The following is a 27,462-nucleotide window of genomic DNA, read 5'->3' on the forward strand; positions in this document are numbered from 1 at the left end:
TCATCATCCTTCCTCCCTTCCAGGATGGCCAAACTAACTGAGACTATCCTTCCTTGCCAGCTCCCACAGGTACCTGACCCACTAGTTGAACTCAGATAGCCTGTATCATAGTCAAGGTTTTATTATTCTACACCAAGGAAACACCTGTTGTTTATATTTTCATATTTGCCCTAGTAATTTCATAATGGAGTGAACCAAATGATGTCCATCATATTGATCACTTTTACAGTAGCCGAAGCTGTATGGGTCATATCCTGCTAAAGATTTAACAGCAGTCCAGCTTTCAAAGCTTCAGGGAACCTTCCACACATCAGAACCACTAGATAGCTCCAGCTAAGCTGACTAAAAGACAAGTTTGAATGCTAAGCCCTTCAGAGCTTTTCTGCTCTCGATGACAGCATTCTTTTACTGGTTTTCAAGGATCAATGGTCAGCTTGTGCTGTTCCAGTGCTGGGCAGTTAAGCAGCATTTGATGAAAAAAACCTTCCTCGTTTGGTATGTTATTATTTGAGCTTACTTTATGGTTAAGGAAATTATTTTTATGCTAATAAAATGTGTCTTTGATGACTGCCATACAACTTAATTGTACTTTTGTTGTTGTTTAAAACTATTTAAAACTACTTTTTCTGTAGAGAAACATGGTTTAATGTATCTATTTTGGAGCTGGCAAAGTATATTGAAGTACTTTTTACTGTATTTTACCTGGGAGAAAGTGACTTTTATTTTTACACGCTTCTGTTTAGCTTCTCTGTGAAAGAATCACCATTTTTGGCTTAACTATGGAACAAACTACGTCTCATAGTCAGTCCATCTTCTAGCCACAAAAAGAAGTTAGCTAAACAGCCTTAGTCACCTCAGCAGGCTAGTGATTTGCATTAGCCATGGATGGGTGACCTTGTTGTGGCCAAACCTGGATGTTCTTTGTGTTTCACTGTTGCAGTCATTACATTTGGGTTATCCTGCTGGCAGGTTGCCCTCACTCGGCCTGAATTCCAAAGTCTTGGGTCCTGCATCAGTTGCTGTTGCCTCTTCCTTGACGTCAGGTCGTCAGGGGGTATAAAAGATGCAGCCGACGCCATTTTATTCAGTCTTTCTTGCCACACGGTGCCCGAAGCAGAAGCAGTTCGCAAGTGCCAGTCGGCCGACTCTTGAGATTTTCGTGTTCGAGTTTCAGATCCAAAGTCTTCATTAAAAGCTAAGTACCCCATTGGGGAAACTTTTTTCTTGCTCCAGACCGATGTCAGAAAAAGTTAATAATCGTATTTCTTGTGGGAAGCAAATACCTCATAAGGACTTTCATTCTTAATGTATTCCTTGCCTAGGCCCTGACCACGACGTTGCTAGTTGTCAGTTTTGTGCTAGATTTAACCAACGCACTATTAAGTGTTGGTACGATTTTGCATTAAGCTATTTTGGGTGAAGATTTAATTATACAATGTCGTCGGATAGCCATCCGACTACCGGAGTTCACAAAAAACACAAAGAAAAAGACAGGCAACCGAGTTCCAAAACCGACGACAAAGCTTCTCCTAAGCAAGTCGCCGGTTCTCAGTGAGGCGCTTTCGCAGCCCCTGATGCCCGCTACTTTAGAATCACAGGCTGCTACCGACTCCCACGTGGAGTCGGCCAGGCCGCTGGAAACTCAAGGTATTGTAACCTCGGAGATTATTCCCTCAGATGGGTCCGGAGCCGCTGAGCAGGCATCGGCTTCTAAGGGTGTATTCAGACCTAAACAATTATATATTAAGCCGACTTCAAAGACAAAGACTAAAACACCTTTAAAGGCAAAGAAACAAGTTCACCAACCACAAGGACTGGTCTCCATGCCCCAAAAACAGATGCTCAAAATGGCCGAAGACTTAATTACCTTGATCAGGGGTTCCCATCCCCCTCCTGATAAGAGGCCTAGGCAAGAGACAGACTATGAATCTTCAGATCAGGTTTCCATTTCTTCTGATTCCTCTTCTGATCAGGAATATTTTCTTCCTCCCTATGAGGATTCTGATGCTGAAGAATCAGTTCCTTCAGCTTCTCCTCCTGAGGACTACTCTTTTGGGTAAACCTTGCATACCATGAGGGAGCACTTCCACTGGGAGAGCCAAGATTTTTCAGAATCTAAGAAAAGGCTCAGAGACTTCCTTTTACTACCTCAACACAGGCCTCTAGCTATTCCACCTGTGTTGGACATTGTAGATGATGTGTTCTCAGAGTATAGTTTGACCCCTGACTCTTTACCTGCAGCTCCTGTTAAGCCGGACAGATACTACTGGGTCCCTGACTTTCATAAATTCCTTTTCAAAAACCCTACTGCAGACCCAGAAACTATTTCTCAGGGTCCAAAAGGGGTCAAGGCTTCTGCTGCAAAAAACCCTACCCCCTCTGACAGGGATTCTAGGGCACTGGATAGATGGGGAAAAAAAATTTACACATCTGCTACTTTGGCTATAAGGGCCTTAAATTGCCAGTTTCATATGCTCAAATATCATCAATATATCATGACACTGCTTAAACAGAAAATTATGGCAAATTCTGAATGTGCAGAAAACAAAGAAATGCAAGATTTATTGCATGCAGCTGAACAAGTTCGAAAGCATACCTTGCAATGTGGGTTTGATTCTCTGGAGGCCTCCTGCAGGGCCGCTGTTACGGGTTCTGTCATTAGGAGGCATGCTTGGTTAAAGGAACAAAATCTTCCTGACCATGTTAAAGCAAAATTATTAGATGCTCCTTTATAACATGAAACCTTGTTTGGTGTTAAGACAGAAGAGGTGTTAAAGAAAATGGAGGACAATTTATTTTATTTTTATTTTACATTTGTTGACCGGGATAGTCTGACTGGATGCATGCCCATTTTCAAGCGGAGGCCCGGGGAGAAAAGCTCCAAGGGTAAGCAGATACAGCATTACATAATACCAGCATTACATATTACAAACAGACTATTTACAGAGATTACATAAGTAAGCAAGTTAAACAAGTTCCACAGGTTACAGTTAATCCTGAGCACAAGTCAGGATTAAATTAAATTACACAGTAAACTGGTTAACAGATTTTTACACATTCTAGAGAGAGTTAGCCAGCCTTGATACATTGACATAGCCAGTTAAGTGACAAATGTTGTTTGAGTCTAGTTTTAAATTGACCTAAGGTGGACAGTAAGGTAATATCAGCTGGAAGAGAGTTCCAGGATCTACTTACAGAGTTTACAGAGAGAGAATTACCGGCTGTGTTATTAATTTTGCTAGTCTGAATTAGTAGTTTGTTAGAGGATCGAAGCGGTCTAGGATTGTTATAGGGGGTGATAATATTTTTAAGTGCAGGAGTATTGTCCGGATTATAGAGGATTTTATAGGCCATAATCAGTTGGTTATACTGGATTAGGCTGGGTAGTTCAAGCCACCCAAGCTGATTTAGATTGATGCAATGATGTTTCCTAAAAGGCAGCCCAGTGGCAAACCTGGCAATGTGGTTGTAGCAAATTGAGAGTTTGTTAAGGACAGTCTTGTTTAAATTCGAGAGTAGAGGGGACGCATACAGAAGGGTTGAAAGAAGGTGAGAGCGAGCTATGGCAATTTTAGCTGGAGGGGTTAGGAAGGCTTTTATTCTGTAAAGTGACCCTAGTTTTTTATTGATGGTTTTGATAGTTTGGTTAACATGTAGGTCAAATTTTAGATTATTGTCTATGATGACACCTAATAGTTTTGTAGATGGGTCAGGGGAGATTATTGTGCCATCATTTGATTTTATGGTAAAGGTGAAAGCGGTAGACCTACCTGTTGGTGAAAATAACAGCATTTTAGTTTTTTTGGGGTTTAGGATCAGACGATGTTCAGAAAGCCAGTTTTCTATTGTATTAAAGGTGGTCTGAGTAGCTGACCATAACTCTACTGGAGATGTGGCTGAGCAAATCAGAGTAGAGTCATTGGCATATTGGATGCAGCTGACTTTTGGGATGACAGTATAAAGGTCGTTAATGAAGATGGAGAACAGCAAAGGCCCTAGTATAGAGCCTTGTGGTACTCCAAGGGTGTTGGGTAGAAGGTTAGAGAGTTTGTTCTGCCAGAGGACAGCCTGCTGTTGACCATTCAGGTAGGATTGAAGCCATTGGAGGGCTCCAGTATCTAGACAGAATGTTTGCAGTGTGTGGATTAAAAGTTGGTGATCAACCATATTGAATGCCTTGGAAAGATCCAAAAAGAGGGCTGAGGATATATAATTATTGTTGCGATTATGGTTTATGGTGTTAGTAAAGGCTAGGAGGGCTGAAGTAGTGCTGTGATGAGGACGGAAGCCATGCTGAGTGTCTGCCATAAGGCGATTTTGGATTAGGTGGTGCATGAGTTGTCTATGAATACATTTTTCCATAAGACAAAGCTAAATCTATGCAAACGGTCAAGGATTTCTTACAGGTACAGCCACCTAGATTTGGCAAACACTGGCCTACAAAGAATTGGTCCTTTCCAGGCTCAGACAGACCTCAAATGGGCAGATCCAGACGCCCTAGAGGCAGATCACAGCCGCAAGGATCCTACAGGTCTAAGCAGTGGAGTGCTTCTATCTCCAAAGGTGGAGAAGACAAAGCACAATCAAACAGGAAACAGTCCCAATGACTTCCCTCTGCCTGCACCAAGCATTTATCTTCTGGCAGCACCCTTAGGGGGAAAACTAGCACTTTTTTCTCAAAATTGGCACATTATAACCCAGGACAAATGGGTTCTAGACATAGTGTCACAAGGCTACAAGTTTAATTTCCATACCCTGCCAAGGGCAAACAGTTGTCCAGACTTGCCAAAAAATCAATGGGCAGAGGCTCAAAAACAAGTCGCAGCTCTCATAGACATGAGGGCTACTCAACAAGTGCCACAGCAAGAGCAGGGACAAGGATTTTACTCAAGACTGTTCTTGGTACCCAGAAAGGACAAAGCATGGAGACCAATACTGGACCTATCTATTCTAAACACTTTCCTAGATATACCAAAATTCAAGATGTTGACCTTACAGCAGCTTCTGCCCATGCTGGGCAGCAAGGCTTGGCTTGTGACTTTAGACCTAAAAGAGGCATACCTGCATGTCCCAGTCAGACAATCATGCAGAAGATACCTCAGATTCAAGGCTGGCTCAAAGCATTACTAATTCTCTGCACTGCCCTTTGGCTTATCTACTGTGCCTAGGGTCTTTACAAAGTGCCTGGCACCAGTAATTGCTTACTGCAGACAAAGAGGAATACAAATATATCCTTACTTGGACGACTGTCTCATATAAGCAAAGAACAAGGACATTCTACTACAGCATCTGACGTTTGTAATAAGACTTTTAACATGCCTAGGGTACACAGTCAACCAAAAGAAATCAAAACTAGTACCCTCTCAAGAGATAATATTCCTGGGTGCAAGCTTAAATACAACTGCCTAGATGGCTTATCTCATTCCCGACAAACAAAGGTAACTGACTACCTATTTCAAGGAAATGGCAACAAAGGCCCAGTTATCTGCAAGAAAAATTCTGCAGGCTTTGGGCTTCATGGCATTCTGCATCTTACTAATTCCATATGCAAGACTGCATATGAGGAAAATTCAATGGTACCTAAAACGTGTCTGGACACAACATTGCCACAGTCTGGAAACAATGATTGCGTTAATTCCCTGCCCGCAACAGTAGTTTCGATGGTGGACAAAGGCTTGTCACCAAAACAAGGGACAGCCATTCTCACTACCCCCAGCCAGGCAGAGCCTAACAACGGATGCTTCAGATTATGCCTGGGGGGCACACATGGCAGGAAGAGGCATTCAGGGCACCTGGTCCACAAACCAAAAGCATCTACATATCAATCAAAAAGAGATGCTAGCTGTTCAAAATGCCCTGACAGCCTTCAAGGACCTACTTCATCCAGGACAACTACTGATAAGGACAGACAACACCATGGTCATGTGGTACATAAACAAGCAGGGGGGCACTCATTCTTATCCCCCTGTGCATACAAGCCATGGCTTTATGGGACACAGCATTGACTTACCAAATTCATCTGCAGGCACAATTCCTGCCAGGAAAGGAAAATACTCTGGCAGACGAACTAAGCAGAAACCTCATGGATCCCCATGAGTGGCACCTGGATCCACAAGTCTTCAGCATGATAACAAAGAAATGGGGATGCCCGGACATAGATGTATTTGCCTCCCCTTAAAGCAATCAACTAAAAAGATTCTGCACAAAGACTTATCACAGACAAGCTTGGAAAGTGGACGCCTTATCTTTCAACTGGACAAACCTATCAGTATATGCCTTTCCTCTACTGCCTCTCCTCCCCAAGGTACTCATAAAGGTCAGGCAGGAGAAACCAAAAATGATTCTGATTGCCCCAGACTGGCCACGCCAGTACTGGTATCCGATCTTAAGGAACTTGTCCCAATGCCCAGCCTAGACTTTACCTCAAATACCTCATCTACTGTCCCAGCAAAACAATCAGATTCTGCACAGCCAACTCAGGACCATAAACTTGGCAGCATAGTGGATAATGTAGCCATACAAACCACACCTCTCAGTAAAGCTGTGATGGATGTCATTTTAGAAGCCAGAAAGCCTAGTACTAGAAAATCCTATGCTGGGAAATGGAAGAGATTCTGCGCTTGGAACCAAGCTCAAGGAACTGATACAGCTGTCCCAAATATTCCTCAGATTTTGCAATACTTAACTGAGATGCTGGACAAAGGCCTATCTTTTTCATCAATTAAAATCCATGCCACTGCCATTTCGGCTCATTACAATACAGAGCCACCACTCTTTTCTCATCCTTTATTAAGGCAGTACCTCAGAGGAGCCAAAAACTTAAGGCCTCCAAGGAGGACGCCAATACCTGCATGGGACCTCAATTATATCTTGGAAAAACTCACCTTACCTCCTTTTGAGCCAGCTGCTACTGCGGATATAAAGTTCTTATCTTGGAAAACAGCTCTGCTCCTAGCAATAACTTCTGCAAGACGAGTTTCAGAGCTACAGGCACTCATGGCTGTGGAACCCTTTATCATTTTTTATCCAGACAGGGTCTCTCTCAGAACAAACCCTACATTTATGCATAAGGTGGTATCCAGTGTAGCCCTTAACCAAACAATTCATTTGGCAACTTTTTATCCAAATCCACAGAACAAGGGGGAGATAATTCTGCATTCTTTGGACGCACACAGACAACTTAGATTCTACTTGGACAAAACTAAAGTTTTCAGAAAGACAGAACAATTACTAGTGGCATATGCCACAACATCACAAGGAAAGGCTATCTCCAAGCAGACTATTTTGAAGTGGATAGGTCACTGCATTCGTTTCTGCTACTCACAGCATGGCAAACCAGTGCCTAAGGGCATTAGGCCACATTCAACCAGAGCTGCAGCCACTTCTGTAGCCTTTCTCAGGGGAGTACTAACCAAAGACATTTTAGAGGCTGCTACTTGGAGTTCATTGCATACCTTTACAAAACATTACGATCCACCAATTTAGTCTAACTCCAGGGCAGGCTTTGCCACTGCAGTTCTGCAGGGCCTCATAGCCGCTCCTAATGCAGTTTAGCTCCAGCCCCCCAACCATAGCTTTGGGACTCAACCCAAATGTAATGACTGCAACAGTGAAACATGAAGAACATAGTACAGTTGTGTACACTTACCATAAATGTAGATGTTCGAGTGTATTTACTGTTGCAGTCCAGGTTACCCACCCGCCATCCCCCTTATTTTTGCTGGAACTTATCTTTACTTCTCTAATCTATACAACCTAGGTGGTGTATTTGCTTATAGATGAAGGTAAAGCTTATTTTGGTACATGTATGTTTTATTTACATAATTTTAGCCTACCCGTTTGGGGGCACCTGACATCTGGGGCAAGAAAAACTGAATAAAATGGCGTCAGCTGCATCTTTTATACCCCTGACGACCTGACGTCAGGGAGGAGGCGACAGCAACCAATGCAGGACCCAAGACTTTGGAATTCAGGCCGACTGAGGGCAACCTGCCAGCAGGATAACACAAATGTAATGACTGCAACAGTGAATACACTCAAACATCTACATTTATGGTAAGTGTACACAGCTGTACTTTCCTCAGACCACTCATGTTGTCCCCCAGATCCTTTTGGTGTTGTTCATATAGCCAGTATAGACAGGGAGTTAGCTATGTCCTCCGCGACTATTCTGGTCCTCTCAGTGGGTAAGGGAGAGACATCCTTGTTGGTCTTGGGGAAGAGGCAAGGAAGGTCCCCTTGCTTAACCGGAGTGTTGTGCCCTGGAGAAGCTATTGCTGCCATTAATAAACCTGTTTGCTGCAACTTTCCTATCAAAAAGAAACATAAAACCAAACATTTATCTTCTCCTGTACCAGTTTTTCTGGACAGGAGTAGGTTATTAAGACTGGCTCAGGGTCTAGTACAGGCTATTGACACTTCTTATAGGGTGGTTCCTGGTAAAAGAAATCATAGGATCATAGGATCATAGGAGGTTACTAGGCTATTGGCTCTGAGGCCCTTATAAGTCTAGCCAAGAGTTTAGCCCATGTTTAGACAAGTCAGCACCCAAAGCCCCTGTCCAGCTGGTACACAGGTGGAATTCCAGGAGTGTATTTTCTGTTTCCCATCCAGTTATGCAGGTTGTGCTTAAAAAACAGATAATGAGGTACTCTGCTTGATATGGAGAGGGAGTCTATTCCACAGATGGGGGAGTCTCTGGGACACAAATCTGTCCCGCCAACAAGTCCTGTTTTTATCACAGACCAGGATGAGGTCGCGTGTACCGGTTGCTCGAGTGGAGCTTGACTTGCGGATATGCAGCAGTCCCATCAAGTCAGGGTCTGAGATTGCTTTATATGCCAAACAGAGGTCACCCCCGAGGATTCTGTATGAAACTGAGTAGAGGGATAGGGCTTTTAGCCTATCTGTGTAGGGTAGGTGTTTGAGGCACTGGATTATCCTGGTGAGGAACCTCTGTGGTCTTTCCAGCTGCTGCATGTGCTTTGCAAGATACATGCTGAAGGGGGGATTGTACTCAATAATTGGCCTTATAAGGGAAGAATACAGGGATGTTATGACCTCTTTTTCCCTGAATGAGATACCCTTACGTATGAGGTGGGCCATGTAGAAAGCTTTCCATACAACGGAAGCAACATGTTGGTCAATTGTCAGGTTGCTCTCAACCCGGGTGCCCAAATCCCTCACTACTGATTGTGTACTTAGGACATTGTTATGAATGTGATAATATGTGGGAATGTCATTCTCCCCAAAGGGGATGATGCTGCATTTTTTAGCATTCAGCTTGAGGTCATGTTTCTGGCACCAGTCATTTGTTTGGGTGAGACCCTCTTGGAGGACGCCCACATCACTTAGGAAATTGACTGCGCCCAGCTTTCAGTCATCTGCAGACTTGGTCAGCCATAGTCCACTGGTTTTGGCCTATACCTCAGAGAAGAGTATCCCAAATAACAGGGGCCCCAAGACCGATCCCTGGGGTACGCTGCTCATTACAGGTTGATAGCTTGTGCTGGCTTCCTCTATTTTGATTAGGTGGGTTCTATTAGTGAGCCAGTTTGCTACCCATCTGGTAACATATGGATTGATGCCTAGGTGAGAGAGTTTATCTACTATGTCCGAGTGGGGAATAGTGTCGAAGGCTTTGGCCAGGTCAAGGCAGACAGTGTGCACCGTCTTCCCCATGTCCATGGCTTTGGTGACTGTCTCAAAGAAGTTGACCAGATTTAACAGACATGACCACCTCTTGACAAAGCCAAACTGTATGAGGTCAAGTGTTTGGAGGTTGCCAATGTCCCTGTTAATGAGGTCCATGATAATCCATTCCATGGCCTTGCAGATCAGGCTAGTTAGGCTGATGGGTCTATAATTTCCCAGATCAGTGGATGCTCCACCTTTGTGTAAAGGGATGACAGTGGCTGTCCTTCACTCAGCTGGGACAAAGCCAGTACTCAGGCTTTGGTCGAATAGGGTGCCTAATGGTGCTGCAAGTTCATTCCTGAGTTCATGTAGGATGCAGCCAGGGATGTTATCAGGTCCCACGGAGTCTGTATTTTTTGGCTTTGATAGGGCAGTGATGACCTGTTCCCTAGAGATAAGGGGTGGGGGGCAGGTACTGGGGATGTCCTGGTTTGCTGATGGGGAGGACAGAGGGGAGAAGTTTTCACTGAATCTGTCAGCCAGTAGATTGACTATATCTACAGCATTTGTGTATGTGGTGTCCTTGATCACCAGTTCTGAACAGATCTGGGTGCTTCCTTTGAGAATTTGGACATATGTGAAGAAGGGCTTATGCTTGCCTCTAGTAGATGTGGCCAGTTTGGACTCGAAATTGGCTTTAGATTATTTCACTAGTGCTCTTATTTGCTTGTTCAGGATAAGGAGAGATTGTTTCCAATTGGACACCTGCACCTTCTTGGTCCTGGACAATAATTTTTCCCTTTTGTTATATAGTTTATGTATTGCAGATGTCCACCAGACAGGTTTATTCTTCCTTCTGGAGGATGATTTTGTCCTTTTGGTTATTCCTGATTCAGTGCATCTATATAAATGCTCATATAGTACTTTGGTGTAGATTTGGACATTGGTGCCAGTTCCTGCAGTGGGGGAGGGGGGCTGTGAAGCTGTTTATACCATCCCTCAGGAGGTCGTAATCAGCTTTGAAGAAGTTTTTTTGTTTGACCCTTTCTAGAGGGGGGGGGTCATGGGAGATGGTGACTTCGAAATTGGCCACTTTGTGGTTGGATCTTACCAGGGAGGATGATAGTGTAGGGGTGCTGCAGTGGTTACTCATGTTGACTAATACCAAGTCCAAGATATTAATACCTCTTGTGGAGGTATCAACTAGCTGTTCCAACGCATTTGCATTGATAAAATCGAGGAATCTCTGGGCATTTGTGTTCTGGCATGAGTAGTTTTTCCAGTCTATGGTTGGGTAATTAAAGTCACCCAGGATCAGGGTAAAGGGTTGAATCTTGATAGATTTGAAGAGGCCCATATAGGTGGAGTGGGCATCTTGTCAAATTTGGGGGCCTGTAGTTAGCTATAATTTGAATAGGGGTCTTGTCAATTGTTAACTGCACCTGGAGTATCTCCTGTGCATCATACTGTTTGACCAGCCTGAAGGTGTATGTGTGTGTGTGTCTTTAATATATATTGAAACTCCACTTTCTTTTCTTAAAGAGATCCACGACTATGAATCTGGAGAGGAATATGATGGGACAGATGCAAGTTTTTCTCCTCAGTTTTCTGATTCAGACTCAGAGGAGAGCATGATACCTGAATCTCCCCATGAGGGATTTTCTTTCTGTGAGACTGTTTCCAGGAAGTGCCAGTGTTTTTAGTGGAAGAACACTGAGGCTTCTCAGTGTCTCAGAAAACACTATGAGCTGTTACAACTGGAATCCCCAGTGCCTTCATCCATCTCACCAGCACTGTCAGCACTGGAGGATGTGATTGTCACAGCCTGTGATTTCCCACACAGCACAGCAACCTGAGAAATCAGAAAGTATGTACAAAGTCTCTCAGTCTCTCAGTCTCTCATCCCAGACCTGACACCCAGCATCTATACTTTTAGTTAATTCAGCTGCTGCCAAACATTTTGTTAATTCTAATCCTTCCCCTTCAGACAAGGATGGTAATACAATTGATAAGTTTAGGGGAAAATGTGTATGCTTCTGCATCTTTATTTTTTATAATTTTGAATTGTTAGACTCTTATGTTAAAGTTTATTCTGACTAGCTGTGAAAGTATGAAGAATGTTTTGTGTGCAGCTCCCTCCAATGAAGAAAAGTCTGCTTTGTGTGGTCTAGTGAGGTCTACTTCTTAAGTCACTACTCATTGTTTAAAGTGTGTATATGACTATGTAGGTACTGCATCCAGGGTTGTGGGTACTGCTGCTATGTTGAGGACGTTTATCTGGATGCATTCTCAAAACCTTCCATTAGATGTAAGGAAATGAGATTTTAAATTCTCATTTGGATAGAAATTTAGATTTTGGACCCTCTGCTGCAGAGGTTATCAAAAATTGTAGTTGGAGAGGTAAGCTGATTCAGGGAATATCTCAGATTTTTCAGTCCTCCTTCTGTAACTGTTCCAAGGGTTTTTCTGTTCCCTTGTCCAGTTTTGGCAAGAAACAAAATAAACAGTTTCAGCAAAATGCTGGTAAGCAGATGTTTAAAAAACAACGACAGGGAGGTAAAAAAAAAATAAAATGAAAGCAGGAATCTCCCAGAACAAAGGACTGTTCAGTAAAGCAGAATGACTATATAAGGGACCATGTGCCACCATCCTACCCTGGCAGTCCTCCTTCTGTAACTGTTCCAAGGGTTTTTCTGTTCCCTTGTCCAGTTTTGGCAAGAAACAAAATAAACAGTTTCAGCAAAATGCTGGTAAGCAGATGTTTAAAAAACAACGACAGGGAGGTAAAAAAAAAATAAAATGAAAGCAGGAATCTCCCAGAACAAAGGACTGTTCAGTAAAGCAGAATGACTATATAAGGGACCATGTGCCACCATCCTACCCTGGCAGTCCCTTATCCCTTCCAGAAAGTCTGAATCGCCATTTGTCTCTTTGGCAGGAGATTGTTTCAGACAAATGGGTTCTGAGGCTGTTTCAGTGTTACAGGTGACAGTGTCAGTGAGAAGAAACTCCTCCTTTCCAAGGAATTGTTCCTTATCCACCATACCAAACCCCTCTCTTTCCTCATGTCGTACAGCACATTGTCTTAGGAGGTAATAAAAACAGTTCCTCCTTCCTAGGTGGGAAAATAATTTTATTCAAGAATGTATTTATTGCCAAAGAAAGAAAATGCCTGGAGACCAGTTTTTAATCTTTCTTTCCTAAAATAGTATGTAACAGTGCCCAAGTTCAAAATGCGTTCACTTCACAACTTGGTGCCCTTCTTTTTCTTTTGAAGTTTTTTTTAGTAACCTTAGATTTATAAGGTGCTTATCATCACATTCCCATTCACTCAAATTTCTGGTAGGAGTTTCTTAAAGTTTTGTGTGCCTGGGTCACATTATCATGTCTCTGACTTACCCTTTGGGCTATGTTCACAAATTGCCTAGCTACTGTCATAACCCATCACAGGCTACGGGGTGTCCACATTTCCATATTTAGATGACTTGCTTATCTTTGCCGAGTCTTTTTCAAAGTGTCAGGAATCTCTCACTTGGGTGAGAGATCTCCTACATAAGATGAGAGTCCAAGAGAACATTGAAAAGTCTTTTTTTGACTCCCCAACATAAGACTTTGTTTCTAAGGTGTCTGCTGAACACCTCAGTACAACGAGCTTTTCCTTGCACAGGAAAAATAGATTTATATTTAGATCTGTTTCATGGGTTTTCCACTCAGACTTTGGTAACTGCAAGAGAATACTTCAGGATTCTGGTTCTCATGGCAAACATGATTCTAATGATACTTGAGAAAGATGTAGTGGTATCTGAAGTCTCTTTAGTTCCAGCACCAACAACCATTATTTTTTCAGATTCCAGTTCTAAGATTTATGAGGAAAAATCACTTTGTGGACACATCAAATATCCCTGCATCCAAGTCTCCACTTCTCCCCATCTGCTGCAAAGCAGTTAGCCACCACAGATGCCTTGGATTTTGCTTGGGGAGCAATGCCAAGGGGAATAAAAGTGTAAGGTGTCTAGGACAGCAAAGACAGACCAAAGCACATAAACATAAAAGAGAGGCTTGCCTATATCAAGACACTCAACTCTCTGAATTACCTTTGATCCCCAGGATCTCTTCAAGTTGCTACGAGTGATACATCAACGATGTGGTACATAAGTAAGCAAGAGGTAACCAGATCTTTCCCCTATGCAACCAAGCCATGTTAGCATGGGTTATAGCTTTATATCACAGTCTCACAGGCATCCTACATCCCATCAGAACAAAACTGTGGTAGACAAGCTGAACAGGACAAGGGCAGACCCTCATGAAAGGAAACTAGATCAGAGGGTCTTCCACTATTTGATACATCTGTGGGGGGGGGGGTTCCTCGGATCTATATCACATTATCGAAATCTTACTACATCTAATCACTAAAGGATGACCTCTAGTGATCGATATAGTAAAACATCGAATAACGTTTAAAAAAAAAAATAAAAACTAACTAGCGTAGGCAAGTCCCCCCTGCACCCCACACCCCCTCTACTTAAATATTCCAACTCTGAGACCGCACTACATTGAGGTAAACGGAAATCTCCCCCTACGGAGATTTCCGTTTACCTGCACGATGTTCTGCGCTTTCGATGTTGTGGTTCCGACAATATCAGCTTCGATATTGTCGGTTTTTGACATCGTGAAGTAGACCTGGTTCCTCAAGCAGACCTGTTTGCTTCCTGTCTGAGCAGTAAGCTTTCAAGATTCTACTCCAGGATGCCATTCAGTAAGGCCTGGAAGACGGATTTTTTTTTTTTGTTGTCATTAGACAGGAATCTTCCTGTAGGCTTTTCCACCCTTTCCAGTGACATCTAGGATACTTCTGAAGATTCAGAAGAAATCTCTGAGTATCATTGTGGTGATTCCCTTCTAGCCTAAACAACAGTGCTTCTTCCTTCTTTTGGAAATAACCAGGGGCAGTTGCCACAGAATGAATATACTCAAACAACATCAGGGGTGTTTGAAACACCCCGACCCCAGTCAACTTCACCAGACTGCCTGGATGATAAGGTCTTAATTCTCCCTAGGCACTTATTTACTGAAGATGTGCAGCAGGTACTAATGAAAGCAAGAAAACCTGCTACTAGAAGGTCATATATTATCAAATGGAAACGTTTTCTAGTTGATGCCAGCACTATAACCAGCATGCATTCAGAGCTAGTTATTCTCTGTTTTTGCAATATTTATGTGAGTTACTATTCTATGGACTTTTGTACACCTCCGTCAAGGTTCATTTATCAACTATTTCAGCTTGTCTGCCCACATATCTTCCTCTTTCAATGCATGCTCATGTCAGAATGTTTTTGAAAGGGGTTTGGCATAAGAGGCCTCCAAGAAATCTGGAGGGGGCTGGAATTTATTGGAGAAAACTGGCAAAGGAACCAAGGCATTGGGAGCAAATAACTAGAGAGGGAAAGGTAATAGAATGGGAAGAGGGCAAAAATTTATTTGGACTGAAGATTAGAGATTGCCTTCCCTATCAAGGATTGATATCAGAGCATAGGCAAAGAGAAAGAATTAGGGAGGTTCTAAATGAAAGACCAGCACTGGTAGAGTTTTTTAGTAGAATCTAGAACAGAAGCTGCTATTAAAAAAGGAATAATTAATATAGTATATAAATATTGCATGATAACTATAAGAATCAATCAGTGGAGGTCAGAAAGCATTGGGAAGAGAGACTGGATAAACAATTCACAAATAAACAATAGGAGGATATATGTATGTCTCCCAAATATGCAACAGAATCTAGAAGATTTAGGATTCTTGCTTGGAAATGTTTACATAGATATTTTTATACCCCAAGTGGACTCCAGAGCATTTTTCCTCAGGTAGACAGCAAATGTTGGAGATGTGATGGGGAAGAAAGAGGTACTTGGGAACATATTGTCATGGAATGCGGTGGGTTGGCGGACTTTAAGAATTCCCTGCAGGATGCACTGTCAGAGATGCTGGGTGTGCGGATTGGTGTGACGAGGGAGATGATTTTTCTGAGCTATTAACAGAATCAGAATTGCCTAGACATGGTAAGGCCTTTTTCTGTCTAATTATGCTGGCTGCCAAAAAAAGCAATTACTGGAAAATGGAAATCAAAGTCTAAACCGACTATATTAGTAGTAGTGAATATAGTAACAGAGATAAAACAACTGGATTTGAGATCTTTAGAAAAGTGTAGTAGGAGTAAATTACATAGAAAAAAATGGGAATTGTGGGAACAATACATACAGGGGAGGAAAGAAGTGTAAAAGTAGGCAGGACTTAACTGAGCTATGTAATGTTTGACTGAAAATGATTAGTAGATAGTACATTATGAGTGATGTATAATGTTTGCAACTGGGAGTGTCAGTATGGTTTGTGATGTAAAATGCCTGCAACTAGAACTGTGTTGATATGTTTTGTTTTCATTTATATGAAAGTATGATTTCTACAACTGGAGTACTGTCTTGATAGAACATCATTCAGATCATTAGATCAGTTGTTCATTTCTTGTGAATGTCATAAGAAGGGACAACCTGTGTCAAGACAGATTGTTTCCAAATGGGTGTCTTAGGCTGTTACATTTTGTTATACTCACCAGAACAAAATTATTGTAGGCAGGGTCAAGACCCACTCTTATGGCTTTTTGGAAAGGGTCAGATTCTAGAAGTATTCTAGAAGCAGTAACTTGGTCCCCTGTACTTAAATTTAGAAGGCATTATAATGTTGATTCCCTTTCTAGGTCCAGATCAGGCTTTGCTAGGACCATTTTCCAGGAGCTCCTGGAAAATGTAGTAAGGCTACTGCAGCATTGATCAGTATGATAAACATAGTACAGTTGTGTAAATAAACACTGTAACAGTATATGTCGGAATGATCACTGCTGAGATAGTTGTTCACTTTCTCCACCCCCCTTGTTTCTTGGTGTGGTGTTTATGCCAGGGGCTGAATACTTATTTTTACCATTGTCCTTTCAGGGCTAAGCCTCCCTCTCTCTGTTGACATGAAAGCTCTGCAGGGACTGGCACCCATCCTTGTCTTTTTAGTCAGCTCAGGTTGAGCTGACTTATCTGAAGGTGCTCTAAAGCTTTGGAAGCTGGTCGGCTGTTTTATCCTTGGCAGGCTATATCCCATATAGCTAAGACTACTGCAGCAGTGATCATTCAAACATCTTCTGTTACGGTTAAATTTACTTATACAACTGTACTTTTCATGGCAGGTTGTCTTCTAACATTTCAAGCTGTTACACACACACACACACACACACACACACACACACACACACACACACACTCTGTCTCTGTTTCTGACGTATAGTTATCATACTAAGAATCCAACATGCAAACTTTCTTTCCATGCTGGATTTTAAAGTGTTTTTTTCAGCCAATAGGAAATAAATAATGAGCTTCCCTTTCTTGGTATAAGTAGATACCTAAGTACTGTATCCAGCATCAGCAATGTAATAACTATCAGTGAAGGGCTCAGGCTATTGCTAGCTCCAAAGCTGAAGTAACTGCAACACCTATAGTGATCCAGTAAAATGTATTACATCACTTCTGTTTTTAAGTGACTCTGTTTTTCATTAGAGGACCAACCTGGCTTTTTTTCTACATGTCTTAGAAGGGAGAGGTAATGACAGCAGGGTTGGTAATTATTAGGCTTGGGAAAAGTACCGCTCTGCTAAGACACTGTTCTTCTAAACAAGTAAATTGCAGTAATACTTGTATCAAAACTTCTATAGAAAAATTAATAAATATTTCATGTCTTTTTGAGGTGTTTGATATTTACATTGAAAATGTAAACCGTTTGTCATTTCAGTTAAACTAAACTTTTATTTATTAGCTCATATATTGATTTCTCCAGAATGTGTCTTCGTTGAAAGAAATGTGCTGTAACCATGATGCATAGTGCCTGTGATATAAAATAAGAGTTAATGTAAAATAATTTAATTTCTTATACATTTGGCAAAATTCTTAATTAAAAGCTAGATTTAACTTTTGTTTCTTAAATGCATGTTATACCTTTTCAGATACTTGGTTACTTTGACTATGCTTTCACAGCCATCTTTACTGTTGAGATCCTGTTGAAGGTAATATATTATAACTTGATTTTTTCTTTACCATAGCACAGTTGTAGCAGCACATTTAATTTTTTTTTGTACTTCACAGATCCTAGGCTATGCAGATTATGTCTTCACTAGTATGTTTACATTTGAGATCATGTTAAAGGTAATAGGTCAAAGGGTGTGATTTCAGAGAGGATTTTTTTGTGTGTCGCTTGCCACAAAAAGACACATGGAGTGTTTTCTTTTTTTTTCCCACTGAAAAGCACCTCTTTTACAGTTAATAAATTGGAAACTAAGTCACAAAATGCCTGCCACTAAAATATAAGTTGAAACCAGGTGCTGAATGAAATATTTTTATGGCAGAGTAAGTCCAAATTTTTATATTCCCACATATACATATTAATGTTTAAACACCTGTTAGTGTGAGCATGAATATGCACACAGTGTTACATACATTGTGTTGTAAATAAAACAGGGTAAGGAAAAATCACAGTGGTTATACAATACTTCCCTGTTTATCTGGAGTGAGGACTGAAAACCTCGCATACCAAACTTGCAATTTAAAAGAGGGTGCATACTTTTTTCTTTGTTTTTATTTTGCTTTATTTTGCACATACCTACTGAACTTGGATGTGGAATGGAACCATTCTGAGAATGCATAAAGTAATAATACATTTGAAGTAAATAATTATCTTGGATGAAAACGTTATTTTCCTTTTTAATATGAATTTGTCATTTGGCTGTCACTAATAGGTAATGCATAATGATTATAGTTTAGTGAAATTGAAACTTATTATTTTTGTAAGCATTTTAACAAGTTTTGCAGCTTTTGAAAGGTAAGTGTGTGATGACAGTAAAGTTTGAAAAGCTGATATTCTAGTCAGATTGTACTATGTGTCATATGGCCTTATTGGTATAGCTTTGTCACTGTCTCTTACTTTAACATAAGAAAATTAGTTTATAGCAAAAAATAGCTTAGTCCCTCATTTTAATTTTAATCCATTTTCTGTACTGTGTAGAATGGTGTGATGGATTTTTATGTGGCTTACATTTCCTCAGAAAACTGCTAGTGTTAGCCCTCAAATTATTTGTTTTTACATATTATGCTCTTTTAAGAAATTTTATCCACTAATTTTATATATCATATTATTCTGTATGTATCAATTCTAAAGTATTAGCAGTCAGTCAAATTATGGTGCTGTTTCAGTTATTCTGAGTGACTGTAAGTATAGGAATGCTTGTCTGCTGTTTGAAGTTATTTTCCTTTATTCATATTCATCGAAATTGCAATTTAAACCATAAGTCTCTGTGTATCTTAGTTCATACTGTTGCTGTTTGGGATGTATTCTGAAGTTTTGTGTTTCTTTAGGTGACAACATTTGGGGTTTTCCTTCATAAAGGGTCATTCTGCAGGAATTATTTCAACTTATTGGACTTGCTAGTTGTTGGTGTCTCCCTTGTTTCATTTGGAATGCAGTGAGTGAAAAAGAATATACATATATCACATTTTAACTGATTTTAAAATAGTTTTGCTCATTTTTTTGTCATAAATAAGTTGAATAAAATGCCTATTTCTGTGCAAAGGCTTCATTGTATGTTTATACAAAACTGGCAACCAAATACACAGTTTAAGTATATTTTGCTTTATTTTTAAATGGCTTACAAAATTATTAACTTGATCTGAAATTGTTTTGTTCCATCTCCCTCAACTAATGGGTATATCAGATCTAAACGGATCAATGGCCATCAACTAAAAACTTTGGCTCCAATATTCAAGCTCCTCACCTCTTCCATGATGCCCTTACAAGGCTCAGATCCAGTTTAACCCCTAGTTACATGACTGCTAATCCTCAAGTATAAAACAATGTTAGCAAAATCACAAAGAGCAATCTAAAAAGATTGCAGTTAAGCAGGGCTCCAGGTGGGTACAGTGCAATCTAGTAGGAGCCGTAGTTAGTTTGAATGGAGGGAAGAAGGGTAGGAATGTTGAGACAGATGGAATAAGACAACACTTATCTGTCATTATGGTAAGTACATAGCTTTCATATCCTATGTTGTCTTTTCTGTCCACCTCAATTATTGTAACAGAATCCCCATCTGCGATATCCATGGAAGGATGGTGGAACCAAAATAAGCTCTAGACCCAGACCGCAGGTCGAACTTATAATAAGCTGTAGACCATGTAGCCACTGCACAAATCTCATCAGTAGGAACATTGTTAAAGAAGACTGCAGCAGCTCCTGCTGTTGTAAGCAGTGCTTTGTCTTAGAAGGCAGTGACAAACCTGTAGATCTGTAGATGAAACTAATGCAGCAAGAAAGCTGCCTGGGCAGGTTAATTTTAGACACACTGGAACACAATTTTGTCTTAGGAAAGGAAGCAAATAGTTTCACACCTTCTAAATTCCTTTGTACGGTGTAATTAAAAACCACAACTGGCAGTTAGCTCCAAAGATTGATTGATTCAGAACACGTCATGTCCCTCACCTTAAATCTTTCTTCATGGAGGGCTGTTGCAACCCTGTAGCAAATGTGTTTTCTTCTTGCCTTCATCTTTGCTGGCCTATTTTTCCATCACTTGTTTTGTTGCTGTTGGGCTGGATTGCTACTTGAATGAGTATATCTGTATATAGCCAGCTGTCTCTATGCATTCTTACTACATCAGTACTAATTTTAATGAACTGATCTGATGTTGTCAATCTTCACTTAATCCTTGACTCTTGGGTTCGGTTCCGTATCTTGGAACCGACTCAGCCATTACAACAGTTGCACCATCCAAAAACTCTCAGTCTAAGCTTATACCCATAATGCTCCTCACAGAATTACCTCAGATCTCATTTGCCACTTTCAGTGCCAGACATATTTAAACAGCTGTCGAGCAAGCTATTTCTTTGCTAGTAAGTATAATTTTTCCCCTTTTTTTTGCTTAATTAGTGATTTCTTTCCTTGGTAATACCCAGCTCCTCTTCCTGCTGTTGCTCTATAACACTTCTGTGTTTATCTAATATTACTATCGTTGGTATTTCATTCCCTTTCTCTTACCGTTTAAATTACCTCTTCATACCATTATTGGTACCTTTCCGTTCTCTTTCCTTCCCTTGTTTTCTTTCTTTTTTAATGCCAGGTAATCTTTCATACCATTGTTAGTATGTCTTCCAACCTTAAAAGTCTGAACTTTATCTAGGTCGACTTCGTTCCTTGGTTGTGTGTGCATGCGTGTGTGTGTGGCCTTGGAAATGGCTAACAAACAAATGGAAACTTCTGACAAACTTAAGGGAACTTCTGGTTTCAAAAGATGCCAGAAATGTGAATGCAAATTACCAAATTCTGATAGACACTCCTTATGTGTTTACTGTTTGGACCCGGTGGACCTTCAAAAAGATTGTGCCATCTGTCATGGCTTCAGCCACTGGGCCCCTAGTGAGAGAAAAAATAAGCTTATCCTGAAGGGTCTTATTAAAACCGCTTTTGATGAGGCCATATCTTTTTATCTAAGTCTAAAACGGATATTAACTCGCCTTCTTCTTCTGCTCCTTCATCAAAACATTCTAAGAAGAGGAGCAGCTCGGTGCCGACAGTATCTTCAGCACCGTTATCTAAGGTGCCTAAGAAATTCCCAGTTCCAGCAGTTTGTTGGAACTGTCTGGGGAAATGGACATGTCTTTGGTGCTGTCGGTGTCTGCTTCTGCACCGACTGTTTTGGCACCATCCAATACTATCACTCCTCCATTTAGTTCGGAACTGAAACAATTCATGTTTAAAGAATTATTTCATACCAGGTATTCTCCTTCAGTGGATCCCTTCATAGACCAACCTCCTATTCTCTTCTTGGACAAACCCAGATCCTTGTTGGTCTCTTGAGTCCATTCCACCAAGAGCATCACAGAATCTGATATTTTGAGACTGGTGGATCAGCTCTTGGTGGTGAGGGAATTGTCCTCTTCAGTGGTTCTCAGCCATCCTAGCTCAGGAACCTTACCCTTTTGTACTACAGAAACTATTCCTCTTCTGACCCCAGTTGGGCCTATAGAGTTTCCAGTTCCAACAGTCCCAGTTTCGACTGATTCGGTGCTGGTCAGAGTTTCTTCTCTGATGCCGAAAACAGCCTTGAGCGCTTCGGTTCTGTCAGAACCAGAGTCCTCCTGGGGTCACAGCTTCGTTGCTGGTTCCGGGAGACATGTTTCTACTGTGGGGTTGTCTGAGCCATCCATGACTCTCAGGGTGTCAGCACACATTAGCTTGATGCCAGCTTTGGAAGCGGCTTCTTCGGTGCGGGTGGCACCTCGGTTCTGAAGCAGACTATTCCGGTTCTGGGCTTCCGTTACTCTACGGGGGATGGGGGCAGCCTTCCAAGCTCTGGAGAGGGCAGTATCCACAGATCAGTCGACGCCACTCTTGTCAGACCTACAGCTTTGCCCTTCCACTCGCCCAGAGCTTCTTCCAGCCTGTACCCTGGAACAGCGGGCACTGAAGCCTCAGGATCCAACTGTTGTGGTCATCTCCTTTTCAGAGACCTCTCCAACCCATCCCACTGAAGCTGTACCCCTGAAGAGAAAGTGCAAGAGGAAGCACTTAAACTTTGCTGAAAAGTCCTTCACTGATGATACTGATTTTGATGAAAGGGAAGGTTTCCCCAAGGTCACCCCTGGAAGATGTCTCCTTCTGTGACATTCTTGAGATCCTGAAACAGAGGGATGGCTGGACTTCCCTTCAACATTCCTCTGAGGAATTGGTATACCTATAGGCTTTCCATGCCCAACCCACTACCTCCTGGATCTCTCCACCCACTGATGATCTGAATAAGCTTATTGCTCAGCAGGCGTGGAAAATACCTGACTGTATCAGACCAATTCTGAACAGACCAGATCATATTTTGTCAGCTCCCCAAGTTCAGCAGCATTGGGCAAAAGGAATACCAGTTGATGCCGTGGTGGTAGTGGCAGCCACAAAAAAGGAACTTGCTGATGTAAGTTCTACTATTCATCCTCCTAATAAAGAGTCTAGTATGATGGATAGATTTGGGAAGCATGTATACACTTCATCGAACTCACACTAAGGTCCTTGAATTACATGGCACATTTCACGAGACTTCAACAAGATCTGATAAAAGTACATGTTAAGTTGTCAATCTCGCCTTCATTCTTGCTTGATGGGTTCGGAGCCGATCCTCGGCTCCGACTCGGCACTTGCTTTAGCTCGAGAACTCCTTTTACCAGCTCGAGGCAGCCCCATATCCCATGATGCAAGGCAGTAAGTACCCAGATCTCGTTTGCCGCTTCGCTTGGGAGGTCTTCTTTTTACCAGCTCCTGGTAAGTTGTTTCACTTTGTGATTTTCAAGCCCCTTTTTAGTCAAAAACTAATTTTTTTATAGTTTAAATTTAATTTCTATCCCTTCCTGACAGAAATTCCCTGTCTCTTTGACTTTGTTCTCAGTTATCCCAATCCCAACCCCCCCAGTTAAGGTGTGTGAGTTGGTGTTTTTATAGAATACCTTTTGGTATTTTGTGTAATTTAATTTTATTTTGACTGGTGTGTGTGTGTTTTGTGTGTCGGCACCATGTCAAAGGAGAGGGTTTCAGGTTTTAAGAAGTGTGACTCGTGCTGTCAGAAAATGTCTCTGACAGACGGTCACACTTCTTGCCTGTATTGTCTGGGCCCTCTTCACCTGCAGGACTCCTGTGCTATTTGTCACTCCTTCAGCCAGAGAGTCCTGCAGGAGAGACATAACAAACTGGTTCTTAGGGGCCTTCTTGCCGGAGGGCTCTCCGGCTAAGTCGGCTCCACCGAAACCAGCAAGAGTTTCCAAGGCCCAGGCTTCTGTTTCTAAGCCTGCGGCCTCGGCTCCGACTCGTACAGAGTCGAGATCGGCTTCGGCTGGAGCCGATTCTGGCTTGACTAAGCCTTCGGCACCGATGGCCATCGGTGCCGAAACTGTATTGTCCACTTCGATGTCGGCTCCGATCGGCTCCGACACCCATGTGGCACAGACATCGGTGTCGGCTCCGATCGGCTCCGACACCGTTACTTTGGTGGCTGTATCGGCTCCGGCTGGAGCCGATACATCGAGGCGTTCTGTCGGCTCCGAAAAATCGGCTCCGACAGGATCCGTAGTGTCGGCTCCGATGGCTCATTCCAGGAAGAGGTCGAGGTCTCCTTCCTTGGAGCCGATACTTTCGGCTCGGCTTCACCTCTTCTGTCGGAACGGAGCCATCGGAGCCGATCTTCAAGGTCATCCAGGTTGTCTGACCATGACCTAGAGAGAGTGGTCAGCAGATTGCTCAAGTCACAGGTACTGGCCCAAATGCTTCACAGTCCGTCTCAGCAGACGACTGTTGGTCCACACCCCGTTACAGTTCCTCCTTCAACTCTACCCCAGAGCTTGGAGTTGGAGTCTTCGGGCATAGTTACTGCTACGGCTGGAGGACGGATACCCCCTTCTGTTCCTTCAGCCTCTACTCTTATCTCCTCTTCCTTAGAGGGATTCGGTGGTCGGGCTTCCATGGTCTCCTCTGAGGGGGTGAGTGGCATCGGACCCTTGTCCGAGCCCGCTCTTCCCCTTGGAGCCTCGGCCTTGGTGAGCTCGGCTCCGACATCTGCCTCGGATGCTTCCCTTTCGGTGGTCCCTGGGTTCCTAGCTCTTGGGAGCGGGTTCTCTCGGACCTGCCTGGGAGGGAGCATTCGAGGTGATGAAGAGTGTACTGGCCACTGGTATCAGTCAGCAGTCTCTTCCCGTAGCTCCTCCCTCTATTGTACCTGTTGACATCTCTGCCACTTCTCTTGCTACAGGACCCAGAGATCCTCCGCCTCAGGTTTCCCCATTGGGAAATTTCCCCTCTTCCGAGGATTCTGCTGATGTTTCGGGAGATCCTCCTAGGAAGAGGACTTGTAAGAGGAAGCATGTAGACTGGCCCGAGTCTGGCACGGGGGATACTGACTTTGATGAGTCAGAGGGATCCCCTAGATCCCCCTCTGAGGATGTCTCCTTTTCAGACATCCTAGAACTTCTGAAACAGAGGGGAAACTGGCCCACCAACAATCCCTCTGAGGATGAGTCAGTATACCTAGAGGCGTTTGGATCTCGGCCCTCCACCTCCTGGGTGTCTCCGCCTTTTGACCCCCTTATGCAGGTTATTGCACGAAAGGTGTGGACAGCTCCTGACTCTGTAGAGCCAGTCCCTAGGAGGCCTTCTAAATTTATCACTGCCCCTAGTGACAAACAATTCCTTACCAAGGGTGTCCCGCTGATGCCATGGTGGTGGCTGCGCCACCAAAAGGAACTTGCAGATCCTTCCGTGCCCGTCCATCCTCCTAATAAGGACTCTAGGACCATGGATAGGTACGGCAAGCGGATGTTTTCCTCAGCGACCTTTGCTATGCGTTCGCTGAATTATCTTTGTCACTTCACCAGACTCCAGAGATATCCTGAAGGAGCTGGGAGAAGTAGTTCAGGTTCCTACAGCTGCAGGGGCTCAAGAAAAGATTGCTTCGCAGCTAGGAACCCTCAATTCCATTGCTAACTCCTCCATGCGGCTAATATCTTATGCTGCGGATGGAGTGAGTAGAGCCGCAGGCACAGGTGTGGCTCTTAGAGGCCAAGCCTGGCTGCGGCTAGGTGAGATTGTGGAGCCCCGAAAGGCGTCCTTCACAAATTCTCCCTTTGATGGGTCAGCTTTGTTTGGCCCTCAGGTGAAGGAGACCTTGACCAGGTGTGAGCAGGACGGCAAGACTCTTTCTGCTGTTGGAGTCCGTTTTCCACCCCTTCTAGGCCTTATCCCAAAGGACAGAAGGGTGGTAAGATGTGGTTCCGTAAATCCCAAGGAGTCACGCCGGATTCACGTGGTCAGTTTACCCCTAGAGGCAGAGGGGTAACAACAACAGACGCCGCTCTAGAGGCAGAGGGGTCGAAAACCAGGGAAACAGGGAGCCTCTCTCTGATAAGCCCTTTCAGCATCCCTGAGGTGTTGCCCGGCTGTCCCTCCTTGGAGGCAGTCGGGGAAGATTATCACTGTACCCAGAAGCCTGGCATTCCCTCACTCAAGACAGATGGGTACAGTCGATCATATCCAAGGGTTACATAATTCCTTTCGAGGAAAGTCCCTTCCCTCAAGTTCCCTTCCAGACGTACCACCCAGTCTAAGGGACATTGCAGAGTTAGAAATCGCAAAACTACTGCAAAAGAGCCATTCAGCCAGTTACAATAGACCATTCAGAGCCGGAATCTACTCAAGGTTCTTTTTGGTCCCCAAAGACGGGAGACTGGAGACCAATATTGGATCTCAGCAGACTCAACAAGTCTGTCAGGAAGACAAGATTCGAATGGTCACTCTTCAGTCAGTTCTGCCCTTCTTACAGAAGGACAACTGGATGTGCTCAATAGATCTTCAGGATGCGTACTATCACATCAAAATTCACAGACGCTCCAGGAGATTTCTCCGCTTTCGGCTGGGGTCCAGTCATTTCCAGTTCAGAGCCCTGCCCTTTGGTCTCACTACAGCCCCAGAGTGTTCACCAAATGCATGGCAGTGGTCACGGCTCACCTGAGACGTCAAGGATTCCAGGTGTTTCCGTATCTCGACGACTGGCTCCTGTTAGCCACCACCAGGCATCAGCTTATACAAGCCAGGGATTACACAATAGACCTTTGTTCTCATTTGGGCATCTCAGTCAACTTCGAAAAGTCATCCTTATCGCCCTGCCAGTCTATTACCTTCATAGGCGCAAACTTAAACACTGTTCAGATGTCAGCTACCCTTACAGAACAAAGAGTTTCAGACATTCAGACTCATGTCAGGATCATTCTGGCCAGCAAGAAAGTACAGGCCAGAATGGTTCTAAAAGTATTAGGTCTCATGGCTGCGGCCATTACTCTTCTTCCCCTGGCTCGATTCTACATGCGCCTCCTTCAGTGGATGCTGTTCACACAGTGGTCATACCAGCAACTCCCAATGCGTCACCAGATTCTGGTGACACAAACATGCAAAGAACATCTTGCTTGGTGGATCACATCGTCTCAGGTTCACCAAGGCAGATGCTTTGTACCTCCGTCCCCGATAGCCACTGTCACCACGGATGCCTCCCTGATCGGGTGGGGGGTCATTATCAGGGCAGGATGGTTCATGGGACGTGGCAACCGTTCGAGTACCATCTGCACATAAATGTCCTGGAGATGAGAGCAGTGCTTTTAACGTTGCAAGCCCTCAACGACTTTCTTCCCGTAGGGACAATTGCAGTCCACACAGACAACATGTCTGTAGTTTGGTATATCAACAAACAGGGCGGAACCAAGTCCTACCCTTTGTGTCGAGAAGCGCTCAGACTATGGCAATGGGCGATCTCCTCTCATCGGTTTCTGGTAGCAACGCATATCCCTGGGAAAACCAACATTATAGCGGACAGATTGAGCAGAGCTATTCTCATGCCTCACGAGTGGTCTCTCAAGCAATCCATAGCGGAAGAGATTTTTCTGGAATGGGGTCGTCCATGTTGCGATCTTTTGCTACTCCCCAAAACAGCAAATGTCCAGACTTCTTCAGCCTCTTCCCTCTATCAGGCCATCCCCAGAGACGCTCTGACCCAGGATTGGCCCCAGGGACTTCTTTATGCCTTCCCCATTTCCTCTGATCCCTCAGGTGATCCAGAAAGCTACCGCTTTGAGAGCCAAATTGATTCTCATTGCCCCTTACTGGCCTCGACAAGTTTGGTTCCCGTTCCTCCATCATCACCTTTTGGTGCAGCCGTGGCATCTGGACCCAGTGCCA

General features: G+C 43.2%; 1 protein-coding gene across 1 annotated transcript in view; it reads left to right on the forward strand.

The window, feature by feature from the left end:
* CACNA1D (calcium voltage-gated channel subunit alpha1 D) overlaps window positions 1–27,462 on the forward strand; it is a 5,051,180-nt gene that overhangs the window by 2,891,838 nt on the left and 2,131,880 nt on the right. The window contains exons 21-22 of the mRNA XM_044077483.1: window positions 17,669–17,728; window positions 19,074–19,180. Of these exons, the coding sequence (XP_043933418.1) occupies window positions 17,669–17,728; window positions 19,074–19,180 (167 nt within the window). The remainder of the gene's footprint in view (window positions 1–17,668; window positions 17,729–19,073; window positions 19,181–27,462) is intronic.

The sequence above is a fragment of the Protopterus annectens genome, chromosome 7.part0 (genome assembly GCF_019279795.1).
Source record: "Protopterus annectens isolate FY-2018-M chromosome 7.part0, PAN1.0, whole genome shotgun sequence".
Taxonomy (NCBI): Eukaryota; Metazoa; Chordata; order Ceratodontiformes; family Protopteridae; genus Protopterus; species Protopterus annectens.